Source organism: Bos grunniens, chromosome 21 (assembly GCF_055505025.1).
Source record: "Bos grunniens cultivar Pamir isolate PY7600 chromosome 21, Bosgru_T2T1.0, whole genome shotgun sequence".
Lineage (NCBI taxonomy): Eukaryota > Metazoa > Chordata > Mammalia > Artiodactyla > Bovidae > Bos > Bos grunniens.
In genome coordinates this window covers 26,347,076-26,368,770 of record NC_141185.1, presented here as the reverse complement: position 1 = coordinate 26,368,770, position 21,695 = coordinate 26,347,076, and the positions used below count along the sequence as shown (strand labels likewise).

Below are 21,695 nucleotides of genomic sequence, written 5' to 3'. Positions count from 1 at the left end.
CCAGAGCAGGACAAAGTGCTCACCTTCATAGCTCATGTAGAGCTGTGTCTCCCATTTCATCCCCTAAGGGGAACCACACTGCTGGGGTCTCTAAAGTATCCACTAAGTGTTTACCTGTGAAAGTTCCATATACCAAAAATGATAACAATTTCTAATGATGCCTGAATTATTCGCCTTTCTACAGTTAATGTGGTTCCTTCCTTCCTGGGTCAGGGTTTCTTGGACCTCAGCCCTAAAACACAGTTCACTTTTCTGGGAAGTTGCATTTTTCCTCGGCTGTTGCAAACACAATCTCACTGAACAAAGCTGAATTCTTAGAGCTGAGTTTGTGATGTGGATTCTGATGGCTTCACGTTAGTTCAAGTCTCTGAGGACCGGGGCCAATAAACGTGAAAGGGACCCTAGTAGATTGCCATACTTTTCATTTCCACCAGGATGAAAAACTGCTATAAATTAAGTCTAACCTTAAATGTATAATCTGTCCTTGGGAGGAAGGAAAAAAAGGCGGGGGGGATATAGCATCTTCAAGCTCTCGGCATCCCTTACGAGAAAAATTGGTTCTAAGGGTCTCTGATCTTGTGTTTTAGTAAAATAGAACTGCACGGCTGACTGACAGTTCTGATCTAAAGCATTTACGTTTAAGTTTTGATCTCTCTGCTTTTGATTAAAACTAATGAGCTCATTTAATTCAAAATGGGAATCTCTGATAAGAGAAATAAGGTTGATGTGATTGGATTAGAGGGGCAAATTAAACTCTTAGAGCAGAAGTTTGTGCTTATATAGTGTATTAAAAAGCTGTTGGCGTATTATGGCGTGTTAGATGATGAGAAAAATTTCATAGTAATTCATATTTAATCAGAAGAAATGAAAGTACTAAATATAACATGGCTCTGCTTTTCCCTCGAGTGATAAAAAGCTGTACATTTAAAATGACATCAGATCCGTGCTAAGACAAAAAAAGAAGAAAATCTTGAGAGAGACACATAAGAAGGGACACTTGTCAGTGGTTCCATCACCCCAGAATAGAAATGCCATAAATATAGGAAAATATAGTCAGATAAAGGCAAGAATAATACAAGCCCCCAACCACCAATAGTAAGGCTTCTCTTATTATCTCACTCTTCTTTCATCAGAGCATCAAATTTAATATAAAAAAATAGATATTTCTTCCCCTTAGAAATATATGGAATATGTTTCATAATTTGAAATTGAAAAGCTTGTTTTGCCTATTTTTCTTTGTTTTTTAATAGCTATTTTCTCACCTTCTTAATTCTTAAATCTCTTTATTACACATATTTCTTGACCTTCATCCTAGAGAAAATTAGTGTTCTTGTAGAGCTGCTCAAAATGTTTTGTTGTTGAAATTTTTTTTAACTTTAGAATAATAAGGAAAACTTTAAAGTATATTTAGAAGAGCAAAATTAGAGTCTTTTTAGGCTTTAAAACCCCCAAGTTAATTTCTTTTCAGGAAAGTATTTAAATGTATAAAATACCATAGAAGCTTATTTCTAAAGAAAATAGATTTGCGTTGCCTCCTGACCTGCATAAAGGTGGTTTTAGATCAGCAAGAATGAAAACTACCATTTTAAGTTTTATAAGTCAAAACATACTCTGCTTAATCTTAAATACATTGAAAGAGAAAGAGTAGCTGTCTTAAACTATGATTTTCTCAGAAGCAAAGAGGTAGAAACACAGAGGATGTTTTCTATTCTGGGCTGGGGAGAAGCTGCCGCTAGTGACAGCAAGAGCAAGTTGATCTTGGGAGTCGTTTTTGTTTTTATCCGTATAGCCCATTCTCAGCCCTCTATCTCCAGTCGGTTGAGAAGACTTCAGGCCTCTTATTCCCCATAATGAAGGAAAATAACTCAGAAGGGCAAGGACACTGGCCAGGGTATGGCTGCCCCAATCTTGGTGGTGTCATGGTGCTCAGAACTTGCCAGCAAGCAACTGATCCAAGAAGGGATTTGCAGGGAGAACAAAAAGCAAGTTGTCCTGACTCTGATCAGAAGCATTTCCATCTGAGTCTTGGTTGATCCCATAAATCTCTGGGGTCCTTCTTTTTCATGACTGTTCTGTCCGTGAGCACCAGCCAAGCCTCATGATATGCTACAATTACTATCAGACCCCACTTGGAAAGCTGCTGAAACCTAAAAAGACCTGAAAAGCTCTTGCTCAAAACCAGAATGGAGTTTCTTGGGATACATTAATTTTTCTTTTTTATTTTCTGCAAAGTAAACATTTTCTAGATGAGATAAATTGATTACTACGCTCTTAGCACGCATCAGTCATTTATTTTTAGTGAACTCAAGGATTGCACCTGAGCAGTAGCTGAAAGGGGCTGTGTAGAGATCTAAATCATGTGTATGTATTTTTATATTCTTCAGTGGAATCAACCAGCCCCAGTCTGCTCACCACTGACAACACCCTTGAGCGTTCCTTTTTCATCCGAATGAAATCTACTCTGACCAAACGCGGCGTGCACATCAAATCATCAGGATATAAGGTAAGCTGGGTTCCAGCAGGGGTGAGACTCCTGTCTCGGGTCCATCCTAGGTCATTTGCATTGCGTGTCCCAGCTGCTTTGGGTCCACATGATCAATACATGTGACTGTGAGCAGCGCACAGGGTTCTTAGTTATCTTCCTGTCTCAAGGCAGGGGACTCATTATATCTCACGTTCTCACTTCAGACAGTGCTGGCTCACTAAATGCTTCAACAGAGTGTCTTTTCTTAAAACACATGTTAATAATGCATCAAGTGCTTCAGCACATGCTGGAAATTCACTTTGATGGAGAAGGTGAGCCAAATTCACATTAGTCCTTAAGATGACTATTCTAGAACTACTACTATAAAAATTCTACTTCTCCCACCTCCCTCTTCCAATCCCCTCTTTCTCTTTAGAGAAAGACTGTCCATTTGAAAAAAAAAAATACATCTTGGCCACCAAGATTCATACATGTAGATAAGAAAATCAGGTTGGATGTCAGAAATCGTAATTTTGAAATTAACAGTGGCTGAACGTTCATTCGCACCTTAGCATAGATAGGACACTCTACATACAGAAAACATGTTTCATGCAAGAGCAAAGACCAAGTCCAGAGTCATAATCTACATTATTTTACCATTCTAAAGTTAAGAATATAAAAGCTCTAATCTTGGGAAATTCCAACATTTCAGTTACCATAGCAACATAAATTAAGACCTATGAAATTCATGAAATGCCTTTGGCAACCTGAATCTTATCAATTTTACAACACGCTAACCAATCTCTCAAACAGTATTTATTATATGAGGAGGGCGAACTAATGGAATGCACTATGGCTGTCGCCAGTGTGACCTCTTCCCATTGGAGAGTCTAGAGCTTGCAGTAGCCCTGTTCTTGTGGGTTAGTGCTCTAGCCTTGCCAGGGATAGTAACAATCATTCTCATCAGGCTTTGAAAACCTTATATAAGTCATCAGGACAGGAGCAGCTACAGAAAAGTCAGAATCAGACATTTTCTTTGATATTAATTCTTCTCTAAAAAAATAAAGCAGTGGCAAAGCAGGTCTTTCTAGGGACAATCTTTAGATGGGCTGTCCCACAGCCCAAAGGGCATGTAGGGAACACCCTTAATTTTTAACAGGGATCGAGGCAAGGGAGAGGTAGGTACTTGGGCAGCACCGGGTGCATTAGCTCCACCTACAGTGATTTGTAGTCCTGTGACAAAGGGGTACGTCGGAGGACAGAAAACGGACTATCTTATACCAATTTTGTATTTTCCTGCCTCACTGAAACACTATACATTTATTAGTTGTTAGCTGTGTAGTGTCAGCCAGTTTGAAATTCTATAGGCAAACTATTAGATGTAGCGAGTATTGTCATGTTAATGCTAGAAAGATGCATTATTGGTATTCCAACTTTTCTCCATTTCAGTTCTTCATCTTTCCCAGTTTGTACTGGTTTGTAGCAGGCATATCCCAGAAGGAAAGAAGGGTGGAAAGGGTGAGGTATATTTTGAAAAAGCAATATCTAGTATAATTCAATATCATTAGATAACTTAATTGTTTGAAAACCAACAGAAAATTATTACTACATTCATACAACAAACTAGAGATTATAAAACTTTGCAGCATCTTAGCTTTGCCACAAAGTAGGAGGTGTGGTAAAAATAATAACAACATAGAGAAATAGTGTGAGTTCCAATCCAGGCAAGAGACTAAGTGGCTTGGGTTCTGTTGGTCTGTCCCGTCATTCGGGCAGCTCAGGCAACCTGTTTTGCTACATGATCTGAAATTTCTTAAATACTGATACAATATTCATTCATTATTTCGACAAATATATAAATATATTTGTGGAGCCTGAGATCCTAAACTCAGCACTGAACAATAAAAAGTCCCTTCTAACTGCTAACAAGCAGCAAGGAAAAAGAACACAATAAGTAAATAAATAAAGTGATTTCAGAGAGCAATGAAGGCTAAAACAGTAGCTAACATTTGTGCTCACCACAGTATGCTGAGTGTGCGACAGTTTGTATGTCTTTGCGACTGTCCAAGAAGGAAGTATTTTCATTGTTTCCATTTTACAGATGAAGAAACTAAGCCTTGAGAGGTTAATTAAACACCCAAGGTCATACACTGGGAAGGACAAGGCTGGGGGTTTAACTCTGGCAGTCTGGCTCTGCATCCCCTGCACTTAGCCACAAGGCCACACTCTTTTAGGCAAAGAGTAAAGCAAGGTAATGTGAGAGAATGGCTGATGGGGACCACGTTCGATAGGCTCACTGAAGGTCTCCCTGAGTGACATGTCACCTAGGAGAGGTGAATGAAAAGAGCCCTCCATGAAAACATAAATAGAAGAAGAATGTTTCTGGAGCTCCTCTGGTTTAGGATTAAGACACCTTGCTCTAAGAAGGGAAACAAAATATTAAAAAGTACAACCTTGAACATCCAGGATTAGAAGAGATTTAGAAGCTGTTCCAGTTTCAATCAAATTATATCATGTTAAAGTGATCATAGTCAAAGATCTCTCCTGGTAAATGTCACATTGCACTTGAAAATATGTGGGTTATTTTCAAATATCTTTTGATATTGATCTCTAACATAATTCCACAGTAATAAGAGAACAGACTCTGTATGATTTCAATACTTTTAGACCATGAAATTTCTGCACCTGGTCTTAAGTCTCTGGATATGTTCTAGGGTCTCCTAGTTTATAGTCTATGGGAACTTGTATCCTACTCTTGTGTGAAATTGTATAAATCTTAATTGTGTTGATAATGCTCTTCAGGTTTACTCTATTCTGCTACTGCTCTATACCTTCCTTCTATTAATTTCTGAGAGTTTCATAGTGAAACTCCAACTAATAATCTTAGTTTATTGACTTACAACAAGTGTAAAACATAGTGGAACTATATGTAACTTTGTTCTGTATTTTCCAAGTCTCCTGTAAATGTGTTAACATATTTTCATAATTTACAAAAATAAAAAAGATGAATTATATCGTGTTAAAGTGATCACAGTCCTCTGACAGTACCATCTTTCTCAACATATCCTGTGAGGCTCCATCCAGTGCTGATTCCCTCCCCAGCACTGCTCACATGAGAGCTGCTTCATCCCCTGTTCCCCCAATAAGATGAATCACCCAGCAGATCCAGCTCTCCCCCTCCTCCTCCACAGTGAACTTCCCTCATTAATTAACCTTGTCTGGAAGTGAGTGGAAGAGCTGATGAGAAGCCGTGACATGACACAGCTGAATAACATCCCTATTTATCTGTTCATTCTCAGTAAATAAATCTAACAGCTTATAAAACATTCAAATAAAACTGGTAATCACCCCCCCACCACACAATAAACACAAATAAAAAGAAACAGCGATGATAATTTCTCCATACTCCCAATATTCTCCCTAATTTATTACCATTGTTTGCTTATTTCTTTCCCCTTAGTTAAAGATTCAAGATGTTAAGCCTTGCTCGATGCAGGTCACTACATTTTCCTCCATTTTTTCCCATGACCTTGGCACATGGGCTGTTCTGACTTTCTCCGTAACTTTTCAGGGTCATCATTGTTGTCACGGACAGTAATAATGGTAACACAAGTGCCACTTACTGAAGCCTGGCAGGGACTGTGCCATTTTCTACTGATTTTACCCAAGCCCCACAACTTCACATAAAACGTCCTCTGTGCCGGGCATTGTTCAAGGCTTACATTCTCTTATTATGCCTGTTTTGCAGGTGGTGAAGCTGAGACTTCCAGAGCTTCAATACTTTGCCCACGGTCATTCTTATAGTTCTTAAGTAGCTCCTAAGGAGTCAGGATTGAGCCAGGCATTTAGGCTCCAGAGCCCTGTCTGCTCACTGCTCTGTGTCAGTGCTTAACATATGAAGTCCAAAGAAGGGCTCGGCACAAAACGGACCTCAACAAAGGAAAAATAAATTTAAATTTTTAAAAGAAAAACCTCTTGCTTGATTAAGACCTTCCCTTGGTATCTCAGCAGATTCCACAGCACCAGTTTACAGAGATTTACCTTTCTTTCTAGGGTATATGATACCCGCTCATATAGCCATGGTCAAGAATTCTAGCCAAAGAAGTGCCAACCAGTATCTGCTAATCAGGTTGACAGTGGTATATAAATTGGAGTTGCTTCCACACCCCAGGCCTCAGGAAAGTTGCCCTCTCTTCTCCAATGAGGTTTCCCTGCTGTGAGCTGACATTCCTCGTCTCTGTCTCCATTTGCTGTGTTATCTGATGGAGTGAAAGCGTTAGTCACTCAGTCATGTCCAACTTTTTGTGACCCCATGGACTGTAGCCTGCCAGGCTCCTCTGTCCACGGAATTCTCCAGGCAAGAATACTGGAGTGGGTAACCATTCCCTTCTCCAGGGGATCTTCCCCACCCAGGGATCAAACCCAGGTCTCCCGCATTGCAGATGGATTCTTTACCATCTGAGCCACCATCTGGACCAGCCACTTTTTAAGCCTTCGGGGCTTCGTTGTTAAGTCTCATTGTTGGCCACCTATCTTCACATAATGGGCCTCTCCTTTCAGTTGCAGTGCATCAATATTCTACCTTCTTGAGTAGGTCTAGGTCTGGGGGAACTTCCTAGGTATAGCACAGTAGAGCAAAAGGAGATAATGTAACCAGGGAAATAAGAGAAGGAAGGACTCACGGGGTTGCCTCCTTACCTCCTGTCCCTTGGATGGGACCATTCCATTTTATACTCTATTCGTAAATGCCCACCAGCAGCACTGTCATTTCTAGAGTATTTATCCACATACATGATGATATCCTGACCTCTCAGGGTGTGGTGGAACATCCTGGTCTGGGAAACAGACAGATAGAGAATCTCTGTTATGTTGATACCGTGCTGAGAATCACTCCTTGAAAAGCCTCAAATTCAGGAGTTCCCACTCTGACACACGCAAACATTACTAACAGAGGGTGGGAGAGCTCCAGATACTTAAAAACAAGCAGTTTCCCCATCTGGGATAACTTGGCTATGAATTTGCCTGTAGCTATGTGTTAAGCCAAACGATTCCTGAAACCTATCCAGCCTTGTCATGGTCTAAAGAGTCAAAGTATAAATAATAATAGAGAAAAATACTTTGTAGGCTCACTAGTTTATTCAGCCTGCTGATATAATTCAGCTTTAAGACTCTTTTATCAATATCCAAACATGAAGTAACAAAAGCAGAAATTTAGAGGGTGCTAATTAGCTACAGGAAATTCTTTTTGTCTATTCTAAGCCCACAACCATTGTCATGTTTTAAGTTAGAAACTTCTCTTGTTCATTTTTTTAAATTCATTATTGTATCTGTTCTGTAGAGTAAGGCCTCTCCATAATTTTACCAGTGATTTGTTTTATTCGGGGTGTCATAGATGCCCATGGGGCTTCCCCAGTGGCGCTAGTGGTAAAGAATCCACCTGCCAATGCAGGAGACATAGACGTGGGTTCGATCCCTGGGTTGTGGAGATTCCCTGGAGGAGGGCATAGCAACGCACTCCAGTATTTTTAGCTGGAGAGTCCCATGGACAGAGGAGCCTATCGGGCTACAGTCCATGGGGTTGCAAAGAGTCAGACATGACTGAAGCGACTGAGCACTAGATGCCTTTAAGGATTTGATGAAATCTGTAGCACCTCTCCCAAGGTAAATGTATTTTGCATCAGGAAGTTCTTGAATCACTGAAGTGTATCCAGTGATTTCGGGTTACAAAACGCTATTTAATGTGATTAATCTTTGATACTTATTAAGAAATCAAGTTAGTGCATCTTCCAGAACATATTTCACCAATATTACAATAGTCATTTCCTTCCTCCTCATTTCTCACTCCCTTATGTCCATTTAGTGTTAATAATACGTACTGAAGTTCTGTGACAAAAGACATCAACTCCTAGAGTACAGAAGGACAAAGAGAAGATTTCCATTCTGACCCCCACATGCACACAGAGATAATCTTCTGAAAAAGTACTTGTCAGAAAATATTTTTATAAACATAATACTGACTATTAAAAGATTCAATCTGTAGTTGAGAATTATTTCCTGTGGCACATGGTCCCCTGTTTCCTGTTCACTTTAGTGTGCAACAGAGTCACGGTCACCAGGATTTTCAATGTCAAGCTAGGTCAGTTTTGGAATTGAAGGCTTTTCATATGCAAACATATTCCTGATTGAATGCGTATACTGACAAGACTCAAGATGATAGCAAACTAGAAGGGAATTATTACTGTTTCAATCATCTGGAATTTTAGTTCTTCGTTTAAGTCTTATTAAACCAAGTCTATGATACTAAGATATCAACCCCTCCCTCTTGATCACCTCCCACTTTAATGTGCTGCCAAAATCAGTTGAATCCATCTGCTCTTATTGCCATTCCTCCAATTTAGTGCCTTTTTTCCAGCTCTGTCACGAGAAACCCCCAAATTACCTCCCAGAAAATTTACTTCTCCAATCTGTCCTGAACTCAGCTCCATGGAATATCTTCCCAAAGTCTCAGTGATCATTTACTTCTCTACTCCTAAGACTGCAATAGTTCACAGTGCCAACATATTCAAGAATCTGATCCTTGCCCACTACCATCTCCATCATTCTTTCTTAGAACTCCGAATACTGATGTCTAATAAAATCAGTCCAATCATCTTTCTTGAAATACATTTGCATACTCACACTGCTATCCTTTTGACCATGATATTATTTTTCCCCTAAAAATGCCTTTCTGCCACACTTCCCCCTGGAGAACTTTTACTGAACCAATATGGCACCACTCAAACATCACTTCTTTTTGCATTTCTCCCAATCCACCTGTCCCTTCTCTGTGCTAAAATAGCATTTTTAGTTTTTACTAAAGCCCTCTGTGCCTTGGTTTTCTCACCTGCAAGATAAAACTCTTAATAGCATATAACCCAAAGAATCTTCCTACAGATCAAATGAGATAACACAGGTTCTGCTATCTTCTCTCCATTTTATAAAGCACTTTCATATAACCTCATGTGAACCTCACAATTTTTGGTAATTATCTCCTTCCAATTTTTGAAGACAGGTTAAAAACTGAGCCATAGAAATATGAATTGACTCGTCTAGAGACATGTGAATGGTAAATGGCAAAACTGAGAGAAATATCCAGATCCTCTCATTTCAGATTCTTTCTTCATTCCTATATACTGCAGTGGATACTGGGTACTTTCTTATTCTGCTTTCTTCCCTTAGCACCCAGCACAGTATGCTGCATGTAATTGCCATTCAATACATATTAGCTGAATAGAATTGCATGCTGTCTTTCTTCTGAAATAGCAATGAAAATGTTGACAGTCCTGAGTCCTATAACATACTACTACAGAACCTGCTAATTGACATCAGTGTCTTTTAGATGTGACCGTTCGATCAGCTATGCACCCAGATGATTATACCATGATCTGGCTCGCCTTCTCCATCTTGCCTACTAGGATATCATCATTCTTTACCAGTGCACCTTCTGAAAATCAGAATGTACCACATCTATAGCATTCCCTTGAGCTATCAGCTGAGAATTCCTTTTAGAAAACACAGTCATCTTAACCTCATTTATTCATCATCACTTCGTATTAGCATCTGTTTATCACCATTTTCTTACTATTAAATCATCTTTCAAGGCTTTTTGTCTGGATATTAACATTTTGAGGCTCTATGTCTCTGAAAAGTGTAACAGTATTCAATAATAACCTGCCTTCCACTGCAACTCAGTGATATGTTAAAGATTGCTTAAAAACATGTTAAGTGTTGTTGTGGGAAGACTGGTTCTTTCTTTGCCCAAGAGGCTAATTGGTTGGGAAGAGTTTTAATTGTACCAAGAGAAGTTCAGCTTGGGGGTACGCCCAGCACTGGGCTTCCCGGGTGGTGCTAGTAGTAAAGAACGCAGGAGACATAAGAGACTCAAGTTCAACCCCTGGGTCGGGAAGATCCCCTGGAGGAGGAAATGGCAACCCACTCCAGTATTCTAACCTGGACAAACTCGTGGACAGAGGGGTGACAGTTCATATAGTCATGAAGAGTCAGACATGACTGAAACAAATTAGCACACACACACAAGCACACCCAGCACTAATGTAGGGGACAGTGGGGTTTTGGTCCTTCTCTGGAGGTTTCTAAAAGCATACATGGAATTCATCATGTAGGAGTCTCTCCTCCTACACAAGTGTGAACAGACTAGATACCATCTGGGTGTTTCTTCCTACCTGAGGTTGAGAAACATTCCAGGTGTCCGGACATATCAGTGTTTCCCCTGAAGCCTCGCTTCAGCTCTGTGTTGTCTTGAAGTGACAACTATGGTATTCCAAGCTTCACGAAATGTAACTGTCTTGTCAAATCAATAGATGAATTTTCAGGGAAGACCAAAAATTCTGTCAACCCATTCAGCCTTTCTAAGACTACGCATATATTACCTTTCAATCAACCCAGACACCCAGAATAAATTGAAGGAGAAAAAACTTCCAGAGTAGAACTTACAGGCAGAGGTTATCCTGATGAAAAATGCAAATAGAGGAGAGAACCAATAAAATCAAATTTTTAAAATCCTATTATCTCGTTTTAGTCCCTGCTCACCTCTGCACAATGGTCCATTACAACGTGGTTTCCAGTGTCATTTTAAATATAACAGACATTGTTTCTGATCTTAAAGAATTTACTTCCCATTACCAAGGCATGACAGAAGTTCTAGCTTGGGATATGTCATTTCTGCCGGGACTAATCAGCTAGCTATTTTACCAACTAGAGGCATAATCACTAGCCATTCTGTGAAGTGTCTGTAAACTCTAAGTATGTCAGTAACTGCAGTCCAGGCATGCCGCTCACTTATAGGTAGCTCCTTTTCCATTATACAGCTTTTATAAAGCAGGTAGACAAACAAGAGCATCCCATTTTTGAGTAATTCTAGATCTTTCCAGTTTGGTTTCCTGTGTCTTTGCTACCTAAGAATAATGAAAATGACGATCAGTTTGAAAATGATGTCAATGATGCAAAGATTAACGACCTTTCTGTATATACGGTTATTTAACTAATGAATGCCCTTCCAAAATTATGATAATTTCTTTGTAAGTATATTCTCAAGCTACTGGATTTTTATAATATCATCTACCATGAGGCTTTGGCCAATTAACACATGTATACCTGTGGTGGATTCATTTTGATATTTGGCAAAACTAATACAATTATGTAAAATTTTAAAATAAAATAAAATTAATCCCACTGCTGGGCATACACACTGAGGAAACCAGAAGGGAAAGAGACACGTGTACCCCAATGTTCATCGCAGCACTGTTTATAATAGCCAGGACATGGAAGCAACCTAGATGTCCATCAGCAGATGAATGGATAAGAAAGCTATGGTACATATACACAATGGAGTATCACTCAGCCATTAAAAAGAATACATTTGAATCAGTTCTAATGAGGTGGATGAAACTGGAGCCTATTATACAGAGTGAAGTAAGCCAGAAGGAAAAACATAAATACAGTATACTAACGCATATATATGGAATTTAGAAAGATGGTAACAATAACCTGGTGTACGAGATAGCAAAAGAGACACTGATGTATAGAACAGTCTTATGGACTCTGTGGGAGAGGGAGAGGGTGGGAAGATTTGGGAGAGTGACATTGAAACATGTAGAATATCATGTAAGGAACGAGTTGCCAGTCCAGGTTCGATGCGCAATACTGGATGCTTGGGGCTGGTGCACTGGGACGACCCAGAGGGATGGTGTGGGGAGGGAGGAGGGAGGAGGGTTCAGGATGGGGAACACATGTATGCCTGTGGCAGATTCACTTTGATATTTGGAAAAACTAATACAATTATGTAAAGTTTAAAAATAAAATAAAATTTAAAAGAAAAAAAAAACACTGCAAAAAAAAATAAATACAATAAAATTTTTTTAAAAAGTCAAAAAAAAAAGATTTTTAAAAGAAAGAAAAAAAAACAGACTTTAGAACTAAAAAGTAAACAGAAGCACAGTTCCTCGTTTTTTCAGGCTCAGCACTCTTTGATGTACTGATGTACTGAGATGCCTCAACAACAGTTGCAAAGGTCCACAATTTCTGTTTCCCTAAAGTAATCTCTGGATCCAGGGGTCCAAAGCAGCAGTTACCTAACTTTGCAGATTTCAAGTGTTTCAAGATACGTCCCTTTTCTAACCCTCCTTACCTCAAAACCACCTTACTGAAGAGTGACTCAGCCCATAGGCTATTACATCAGACAGCCAAGGATTTAAACTTGGTCCTGCCTTTCCTGACTCCGTGACCTTAAGTATATTGTTTAACTTCCTTAAGTGTCTGTTTCCTCTCCTGTAAAGTGAGAGTGCCAATAGAAGCTCCTTCGTGAGACTCTTATGAAATAAAGTGGGTAGGACAGTCATAGTGAGCACTACAGCAATACCTGGTCCATGGTGAGCGCGCAATTCATGTCCATATGTGAAGTTCTGTGTTTATGGAACTCATTTTATGAATTTGAGAAAGGTTGATCTAGACAATCCAAAACCTGAACTTCTACACCTCTGCATATGCACCTGTAACCATGGAAAATAGTAATTCATCAGTAATAGTTCAGATTGTCTTCTGGAAGTCACATACACTCTAGAATAATAAACGATTTCTTCTGAGTATAGAAAATGCATTTATTTCTGGGAAATTTTTCCCTGCTTAAGTATCCTGAATATTGATTTGAATATAAGATACAAAATATAACTGAAGTACGTCATCTGTCCCTTTAACAAAAGAAACACGGATCAAATGGTTTTCTTTGTTATTGATTTAATATCATGGCAAGACTAATATAGCCCTTTAATGCAAGAAATGAAGTAGGGGGCAGGGCCAATTTGATGTTGTTGATCTCTGGAATAAATGGAGTTTCTAGGCTCCTGTAAGCCAACAAAGGCTCCAGTTTGCTTAAACTATCTCCATACATATAAACAGAACCCTCTGAGGAGAGATGAAGGCAGGAGGGGAAGGGGATGACAGACGATGAGATGCCCTCCACTATCAGACTAAAAGAATGGCCTCAAAGTGCTTTGAGTAAGAAAACTCAGATTTAAACAAAAGAATCATCTCTATAATCAGTTCTCAGCTTTCTATAGTAATATTCAAGAGAGAGAAACTTTGGGCTGCTGCCTTAACTCTGTGTGTGTGTGCGTGTGTCTGTGTCTATGTGTTTAATCTGAACTATCAGTGGGCAGTGGATATTGCTAAGTTGCCATGTTGGAAACATAACTTTCAGCTCATTGTTCGCAATGGTCCACAGAAGCAATCCATATAAGTTATCATTTGACTGATAGCAGTATTTACACCTCATTTTCACCAGGGTTTTTGTACCTGCCGTTTATTCTCCCTGGAGTATATATCGTCCTCACATAGATCCACAGGTCACACCTACATTTCATGCAGATTTCTGTTCAAATGTCACTTCCCTCACCACCTCCTATAAAAATAGCTCAAGCACACCCTCTGTACTCCATCATCTGCTTTATCCTGCTGCCTTATTGTTCTTCATAGCACTTACAACATAACACAGTTTCATAAATTTGTCTGTATAGGATTTGTCTCCCCCACCTCAATATAAGCTGAAGCTCCTAGAATAGTTTTGGTCACATAATAGAAATTCAATAAACATTTAAAAAATAAATTTATAAATATTGGACATCATTTATCCTAAAGCCAGAACACAGTCCTTTCTTTGGTCAATATTCTAGTTCCTTTAAAGGGGATAGAGAGATGAGAATATTCATCCAATAGAATTATATAATTTTTAGTTTCCAGGCCCTATTGCTAAGATACTTTGAAGTTTTCTTCAGTTTTCCTTTTAAAAAGGCTTCACTAATGGTTGACATATTCTATGACATATTTTTCACACTATCATATTCAGTTCTTTAAAAATCAACATGTATTTAACTTGTATCCCACTTATACCCAATTCTAGTGTCTAGAACTCTGGAAGTACAATCAAGAGTCACTTGATTATTACTTGGTAGTTCTGAATATATTTAACAGGTCTCAACAGCTCCTTGTTAAATGTCCTTCAAACTCATGACTTCTTGTAGAAATCATGAAAACAGAGTGGCTTAATATGGGCACAGCTGGTGAGGGGATTCAGAAAATTCCATCCCCCCACCAGCACGCCGCTGCTGACTTGCTCTGCACCTTTGGACAAGCAGCCTTGTTACTCTGGGCTTCTATTTCCTTGCTGGAAACAAAATAACAGGACTTGCCTTCAGTGTTCTTTAGTCATTTGATGGCTGAGATTACTTCCTCCCTGGAGTGTACTCTCTACATTAGGGTGAAAGCCCCTCTGGGTGGAATGGAATAGGATCTGCCTAAATAGGAGCAGCCCCTGACTCCTGGGAAGAGAGAGGCTAAGACCTGCAGTAAATTCCAGTGAAGGCCACACAGTTACCAAGAGCTGCCATGTTGCCTTGTGGTCACTGCTGGTTTGAGAAAGATTCCAGCAAACATTTAACCCAGTCACTGCAACAAGGGAGAGGAGGTCTGGAAAGGATTTTCTAATTCTTCAGGAGGGCTCAGACAACTTTATACTTTGTCCTATGGATAGTCTAGACTCTGCAAAAACAATCTAGATCCTAAATTGAGGCAAAAATAAAACAGTGGTCTGAGATTAATGCTATCTTGCCTTATTCCATGAGCAGTGACAAATTTCTTTTCCTTACTCTCTTTAATACAATACATATTCACCTCTCTGTTAATGCCAAATATAGCACAATATCATGTTCTTATTAAATTTATCTCTTTTTCCCTTTGTTTGTTTTCAATTGGCTTATTGTTGCCTGAAACGGTTGTAAGTTTCCAGTTGAAGGGAAATGCATCTTTTAACCTGCCTGGAATAGCCCTAGAGGCAAAGTCCTTGAGTTCTTTAATGATGAGTGGTGTTAACAATATCATAATTGTCAAACTCCTCAAAGAAAAGTAGCATGGAAATGTAAAGCATTCTTAATCTTAAGCTGTTCTTTTGTAATAAACTAGTGTCTTCTCTCTGAAATGTATCTTTTCCCTCTGTCCACTGGACAGATCAGGGGAGTGATACAGTTTGGCTAATGACCCATTAGCATCCAGATCCCAAGCACCTTGGCACAGTGGAGGAATGTTAAGTTCTGTGGATTTTACCTCTAGGACACAAGAGTGGTGGTGCCCGATACCTCCATGTTGTCATGCCCTCAGCCCCGTAGCTCAAAAACAGTGAATCAGAACCCAGAAGTCAACATGAATGGGTAAGTGAAGCCCCTAACCAACAGACCAAACTGTCACCATGCCATAGAGGGCAACAGAATCCAAAGGAGATTCTGTTTGGAGAGGCCCCTTGTCCACACTTCCTCTCCAGCCCATGGTTCTCCTCTTGGGGAAAGAGCATCAGCGGAGTAGAGATGCCACAAAAGCCTGTGACATATTTTGGCCCCCAAAGAATCTTTTTCTTGCTGCATACAGAAATCACACCTCCTAATTATGCCATCCAGTCCGGAGAACATTAAAAGGCTAGTGCTCTGCTAGTGAAAATTCATAGGCACCTGCTCTTGATTTTCTTCCTACTTAGAGTAATTTTCACACAGCTGTGATATTGCCAAGTGACTATTCAAACGTTGAGGCTCAGACAAGAAGGGATATGTTGGATGTTTGGGTTGTAATGATTTCAGCTCTTCCTCTTTTTTTACAGCATCATTAGTAATCTATCATTCTAATAATAATAATTCCCTTTTGACATCATGGAGGTAAGAAGAAATCATCACTGACATCAAAAATGAGGTGATATTTCAGCAGTATTATTTCACCGAAGATAAAATGGAAAGCTTTATTACTCCCCATGCCTTTAAAGAAAGCTGAACAAGGCATATGCTGACCCTAGAGTTTATCTACTTGAGTTCCTTCCAGACTGATATGAAATAACTAATTTTAATTGTTCCAGCCAGAGTTTCAGAATGTGGTTTCCCCCAAAACTTTCCATCTACATAATGGAAACTTTCTCAAAAACAAGCTTTATCCATCCATAACAACCAGGGGAATCAAAAGAAAAGTCTATTGTAACTAAGAACAATTTATAATTTTCAATCTTCAGCATACCTTTTGTTCCAAGTATTTAGGAATTGATTTCACTCAATCATGCAGTCAATACTGATTGTGTACCTGTTGCGTATTACACACTGGACTGGGTACTAGGAAGACAAAGATGGATAAAACAGAATCCTTGGTCCAGAAAACGGAGCAAGCACACAAAGAAAGGGCCAAGATAATAGAGATCTTGTTCAAGGATAATGGGAGGAAGTACAGACAAACCCTGACTTATGTTTTTACTTATGAACTTGCAACTTTACAAGGTGCAAGAGTGATACACATTCAGTAGAAACCACACTTCAAATTTTGAATTTTGATCTTTTCCTGGGCTACCAGTATATGGCACAGTAGTCTTATGATGGTGGGTAGCCACAGCCCTGTGATTATGAGGTTAATGGCTGATACACTTCAGCCATTCTATATCCATTCTCTTTTTCACTTTCAGTGGTTTTCAGTACAGTTTTCAGTAAATTACATGAGATTTTCAATGCTCTTTTTTAACTCAGGTATAATTGCTTTATGATGTTGTGTTAGTTTCCGCTGTACAACAAAGTGAATCAGCTATATACACACACACAAATATATCCCCCCTCCCTTTTGAACCTGCCTCCCACTCCCACCCATCTAGGTCATCACAGAGCACCAAACTGAGCTCCCAGTGCTATACAGCATATTTCCACTAGCTACCTGCTTTACATATGCTTTACACATCTCCCAATTCATGCCACCCTCCCCTTCCCTCCTTGTGTCCAGATATCCATTCTCTACATCTGCATCTCTATTCCTGCCCTGCAAATACGTTCATCTGTGCCAATTTTTTTAGATTCCACATGTATGCAATAATATATAATAGCCAGACAGGGAAGCAACCTAAATGTCCATCAACAACGAATCAATAAAGAACTTGTGGTATATGTATATGTGTGTGTGTGTGTGTGTGTGTGTGTGTATGCTATGCTATGCTATGCTATGCTAAGTCACTTTAGTCGTGTCCGACTCTGCATAACCCCATAGACGGCAGCCCACCAGGCTCCCCGTCCCTGGGATTCTCCAGGCAAGAACACTGGGGTGGGTTGCCATTGCCTTCTCCAATGCATGAAAGTGAAAAGTGCAAGTGAAGTCGCTCAGTCATGTCCGACTCTTAGCGACCTCATGGACTGCAGCCTACCAGCCTCCCCCATCCATGGGATTTTCCAGGCAAGAGTACTAGAGTGGGGTGCCACTGCCTTCTCCGTGTGTGTGTGTATATATATATATAGGAATATTTTATATATATATAAAATGGAATATTACTCAGCCACATGAAGGAATGAAATTGGGTCATTTGCAGTGTGGCTGAACCTAGAGTCTGTCATACAGAGTGAAGTAGGTCAATGCTCTCTTTACAACTAGACTTTGTGTTAGATGATTTTGCCCAACTGCAGGCTAATGTTAAATGTTGTGAGCATGTTTAAGGTAAAGACTGGACTAAGCTCTGATGTTCATTAGATCATCTATTATATGCATTTTCTACTTAAAATAGTTTCGCTGATGATGGGTCCATCAGGATACAACTCCATCTTGAGTCCAAGAAGATCTGTAAATGATTATGCCTGGTGGAAGAGGAGAGATTCTCAAAGAGAGTGTGATTTTAGACAGCTCTTAAAGGACAGATTTAACCTGACAGAGGTATTAGGGAAAGAACTCTACACAGAGGGAACAGTATCAACACAGAGATGAAAGCAGCAAGTGCATTGAGCAGAAAGAAATCTGGCCCTCAAGGGAATCAGGTGTGAAACCACCTAATTCAGCAAATGCAGATGGGAAAAGGAGTCTTAGTATAATACCAACCCAATGGGCTAATCAGTGCTCAGGATAACAAGAATGTGAAGATTAAGATTGTCTCATTCTAACAAAGCTTTTTGCTTTCCTTGTAAGAAAATGATGACTATCTTCCGACAAGGAGACCTAGAAGACTGTTCTCAGCCCCTAGAATAAGCATGTGGATTTATGTCATTGGATAATTCCTTTTGGAGTTTTCTCAATTTATTTGTCCTTTCATCATTCTGCCCTGTATGGAGGACTGGGATTTCCTTCCGTCACCCGCCTTGAATCTTAGACACTGGTATAAATAGACATTCTGAAAGCAGAAATATGATTTTCCAAGAATCAGTAACTCAAGGAAAAAAAAGAACTAAAATTTTTATGCATTGAAATCTTGGGTTGCAAAATGAATCAGAAAAGGAAGACTCACACAGACCTCAGTCACCCAACGACTTAGTCTGTACACTGTGAGGTGTTTAGATTCTGGGCAATGTCTGGATATTCGGCACAATTTAAGCAAAGCCTACATTTCAGGCAACCTAAGGTTTCCCTTATATGTACCATTTACTAAAATCCCTGGCTTTAAGGATGATAGCTTTTTTCTCACTAAAAGAAAATTATTTGCTCTTCAACTTATTTACTTCTAATGCTGGTTAGCTATTGAGCCTTTCTAGTAATTGTAGCAACTTTTATAAACAGTATTATCTGAGCACCCAATCCTTTTGTTCCAGAGAATTCTCTGCATGTCAAATCCGTTACAATTCATCTGCAATTAAATAACTTTTCAAGTGAACAGCAGCCAATGACATAAAATCTGAATGTGATAACCATGCAAATATTCAATATGTTAAGTGATATTTTAAAAATCAAATATAGTATACAGCTATTGGATTTTCAGTATGGGCAAAATTTTACCCTCTCTCTCCCTCTTTACAGAAAATACAATTTTATATTCCTGGATTGAATGCCTAATTACTTTTTTAAAAAATAAACTAAACACAAATAAAAAGAAGAAAATCTTTTTTTCTCTATATTTGCAGTGTCTGCATAGGCTTTCTCTTTCTAGCAAGGATAATATGAAACTTTGGTGCTTTGTGTTGCAGAGTATTAGCTGAGCTGCTTTTTAACCACTTGATTTTATTTATTTTTCTTTCTCAAACATCTTTTTCTTCTCTGAATAATCAGTGCTCTCAGTTACTTTCAAATGCATCTACTTCTCTCACTGTAAAGCTAATGTAACCCTGTACAGTACACACCCAAACCCTGCAGGAGCCATTTAAGAGATCTTTTTATTTAAGTCAGCTCTCAGGACAGAAAGGGAAATCACATCCCCAGTTGGTTCCTGACTTTTTCAGTACAAGATACAAAGGCTAGAAAAGAGAACTGGACAAAAAATAGGTGGGTGTGTGTGTGTGTGTGTGTGTTGCATGTGCTAAAGCCACACAGAGCTGACTCACAATAAACAAACATGCATTAGGGCTGGTTTTCAGTCACTTTATAGACATATGCATTCATAAATTTTGTGACGGTTGTAAGAAGCCGACTTTGATGAGACCAAACTCATAGACAAGCTTTCGATCGCTGGAGCAACCACAGTCTAACTTTATGTTGACAATTTATCAGCTCCTCTCCGTCAAGGAAAATTGTTTTTTAGTGCTTGCCTATTAGCAATCACATGCATAATATGAAATTGAGTTTTGGGGAGGACGGCCTGCCATCTGTCTTTCTGATATATTTTTTTTTTCAGTCTTTCATGCTCAAGTTCAACCCTCTGTGTATCAGAATGCTGTAAAACAGGATTCATCCATAAGATGGGCACTTAGCAAGAAAAATGGGCCAGATACCAGTGCTATCTTAGAACCTACAGACTCTCGAAAAGGGAAAAGCATTGATACCCCAATCTGTGCATTATCTTTTCAGTGCTCTTCAAGTTCTGCCTGCCTCTCAAAGCCAACAGTTCATTAGTGTGCTTCAAGATGCATTGAGACACTTTTATAAAAATAAAAATTCAAAGAGAAAGTGGAAGGCAAGGTGAGGTTAAGGAAATGGAGTGCTAAAGGATTGGTGTGAAGAATGAAAAAGATGTATTTAGTTTCCCTTCCAAGCTCCAATATGCTAAGATTTTTATCAATAATATTGTTTTTCTGCAACAATACCTGCCTCCGGGAAAATCTGCTGGGTAGCTGTCAGGATTATACTTCTCAAAATATGCTTAAGATGATTCTGGTAAATTGATAAAAAATAGTACATGCTGCAATGGAAAGGATTGCTCAAAAGAACATTCCCAAGCCTTTCATGTGTAACTGCATTTGTGAGGCAGGGCATTTATTATGCTATAAATTCCATCACTGATTTTGGCCACTTCAGATTGATTCTGCAGTAACTGTAAGTAATGAACCTTCCAGAGCCAAGGGGGAGGAAAGCTGGAGGAGGAGAAATAGCCAGTACACTTGTGGCTGTGGGAATACAAATCGTAGGCTTCATTTAGTTACAGCTCTTATCAGATCATGCAGCCAATACCCAACAAAGCAGGAAAATATATATCCAGAAAAATCCACGGGTTCCTTGACGTGAATCCAGGAACTATGACTGGAAGAACCCTTCTTAGGGAAAGAAAGACATTTTTCCCTGAGCCTTTACTTCCCAAACTTGTTCTCTCTCACCTTTTTAAAACTTTTTGCCACCTAAAGTATGGGCAGATGTCCATCTTACAAGAGCAACAAAATACAGAGCTGTCTTTTTCTAGGGAAAAGTTATCGCTGCCTGAAGCTTGGCTTCCTGCTGTTCTGAGGTCAGTCCCAGGATATCTCTCTTGTCAGTTCAGACTTTTGGAAAGAGGAAAATTGGTTACTCTGGAGTTGATAACGTGCCTGTTAAGAAACTAACGTAACCAGTGAGAAGAACAGCAGGAGAAACAGCACTCAGACCTGCCCCGGAACCCCCACGAGCAGGGCCCGGGAGGCTGGAGATAGAAGGAGTGAATGAAAGAAACTAAGACAGCCATAGTCTGTGGAGTGATGAAGCAGTACCATCTAATATTAAAGAGCTCTTCTTTTCTCTGATGTTCTTTACAAGTGAGCACTAAGAACACAGGCAGGGCATGGGGATGGAACACACTGTGGTTTGGGATCATGGGTGTTGGCAGAGCAAGCAGAGAGACTTCAGGAAGATGGAGCAGCGAGAGGAACATGGAAAGGGATGATGACATGAAAGACAATTTTCACCGGCCAAGGAGGTCCTTTGTTCATTCTAGTCTCCTCTCCTCTCTGACCTCACTTTCATAGGATCCTTAGGAGCGGGGGGCAGGGGAAGCGTTGGGAGGGGCAGTGACCTGGGG

General features: G+C 39.5%; 2 protein-coding genes across 30 annotated transcripts in view; one reads left to right on the top strand and one right to left on the bottom strand.

Moving 5' to 3' along the window:
* The window catches only part of LOC147349293 (uncharacterized), a 290,491-nt gene that overhangs the window by 120,174 nt on the left and 148,622 nt on the right, over positions 1 to 21,695 (bottom strand). For 11 of the 26 annotated variants that reach the window (XM_086363646.1, XM_086363645.1, XM_086363639.1 and 8 more), the window contains one exon: positions 7,163 to 7,299. The exons of 8 other annotated variants lie outside the window; for them this stretch is intronic. The gene's annotated coding sequence lies outside the window, so the exon portion shown is untranslated. Of the gene's footprint in view, positions 1 to 7,162; positions 7,300 to 12,881; positions 13,012 to 21,695 lie in introns of all 26 variants that reach the window. 7 more of the 26 variants (XM_086363637.1, XM_086363635.1, XM_086363648.1 and 4 more) reach the window with 2 other exon arrangements.
* Positions 1 to 21,695, top strand: part of NPAS3 (neuronal PAS domain protein 3) — a 958,674-nt gene that overhangs the window by 883,383 nt on the left and 53,596 nt on the right. For all 4 annotated transcript variants that reach the window (XM_086363633.1, XM_086363632.1, XM_086363630.1 and 1 more), the window contains one exon: positions 2,385 to 2,503. In XM_086363633.1, coding sequence (XP_086219759.1) covers positions 2,385 to 2,503 — 119 coding nt within the window. The remainder of the gene's footprint in view (positions 1 to 2,384; positions 2,504 to 21,695) is intronic.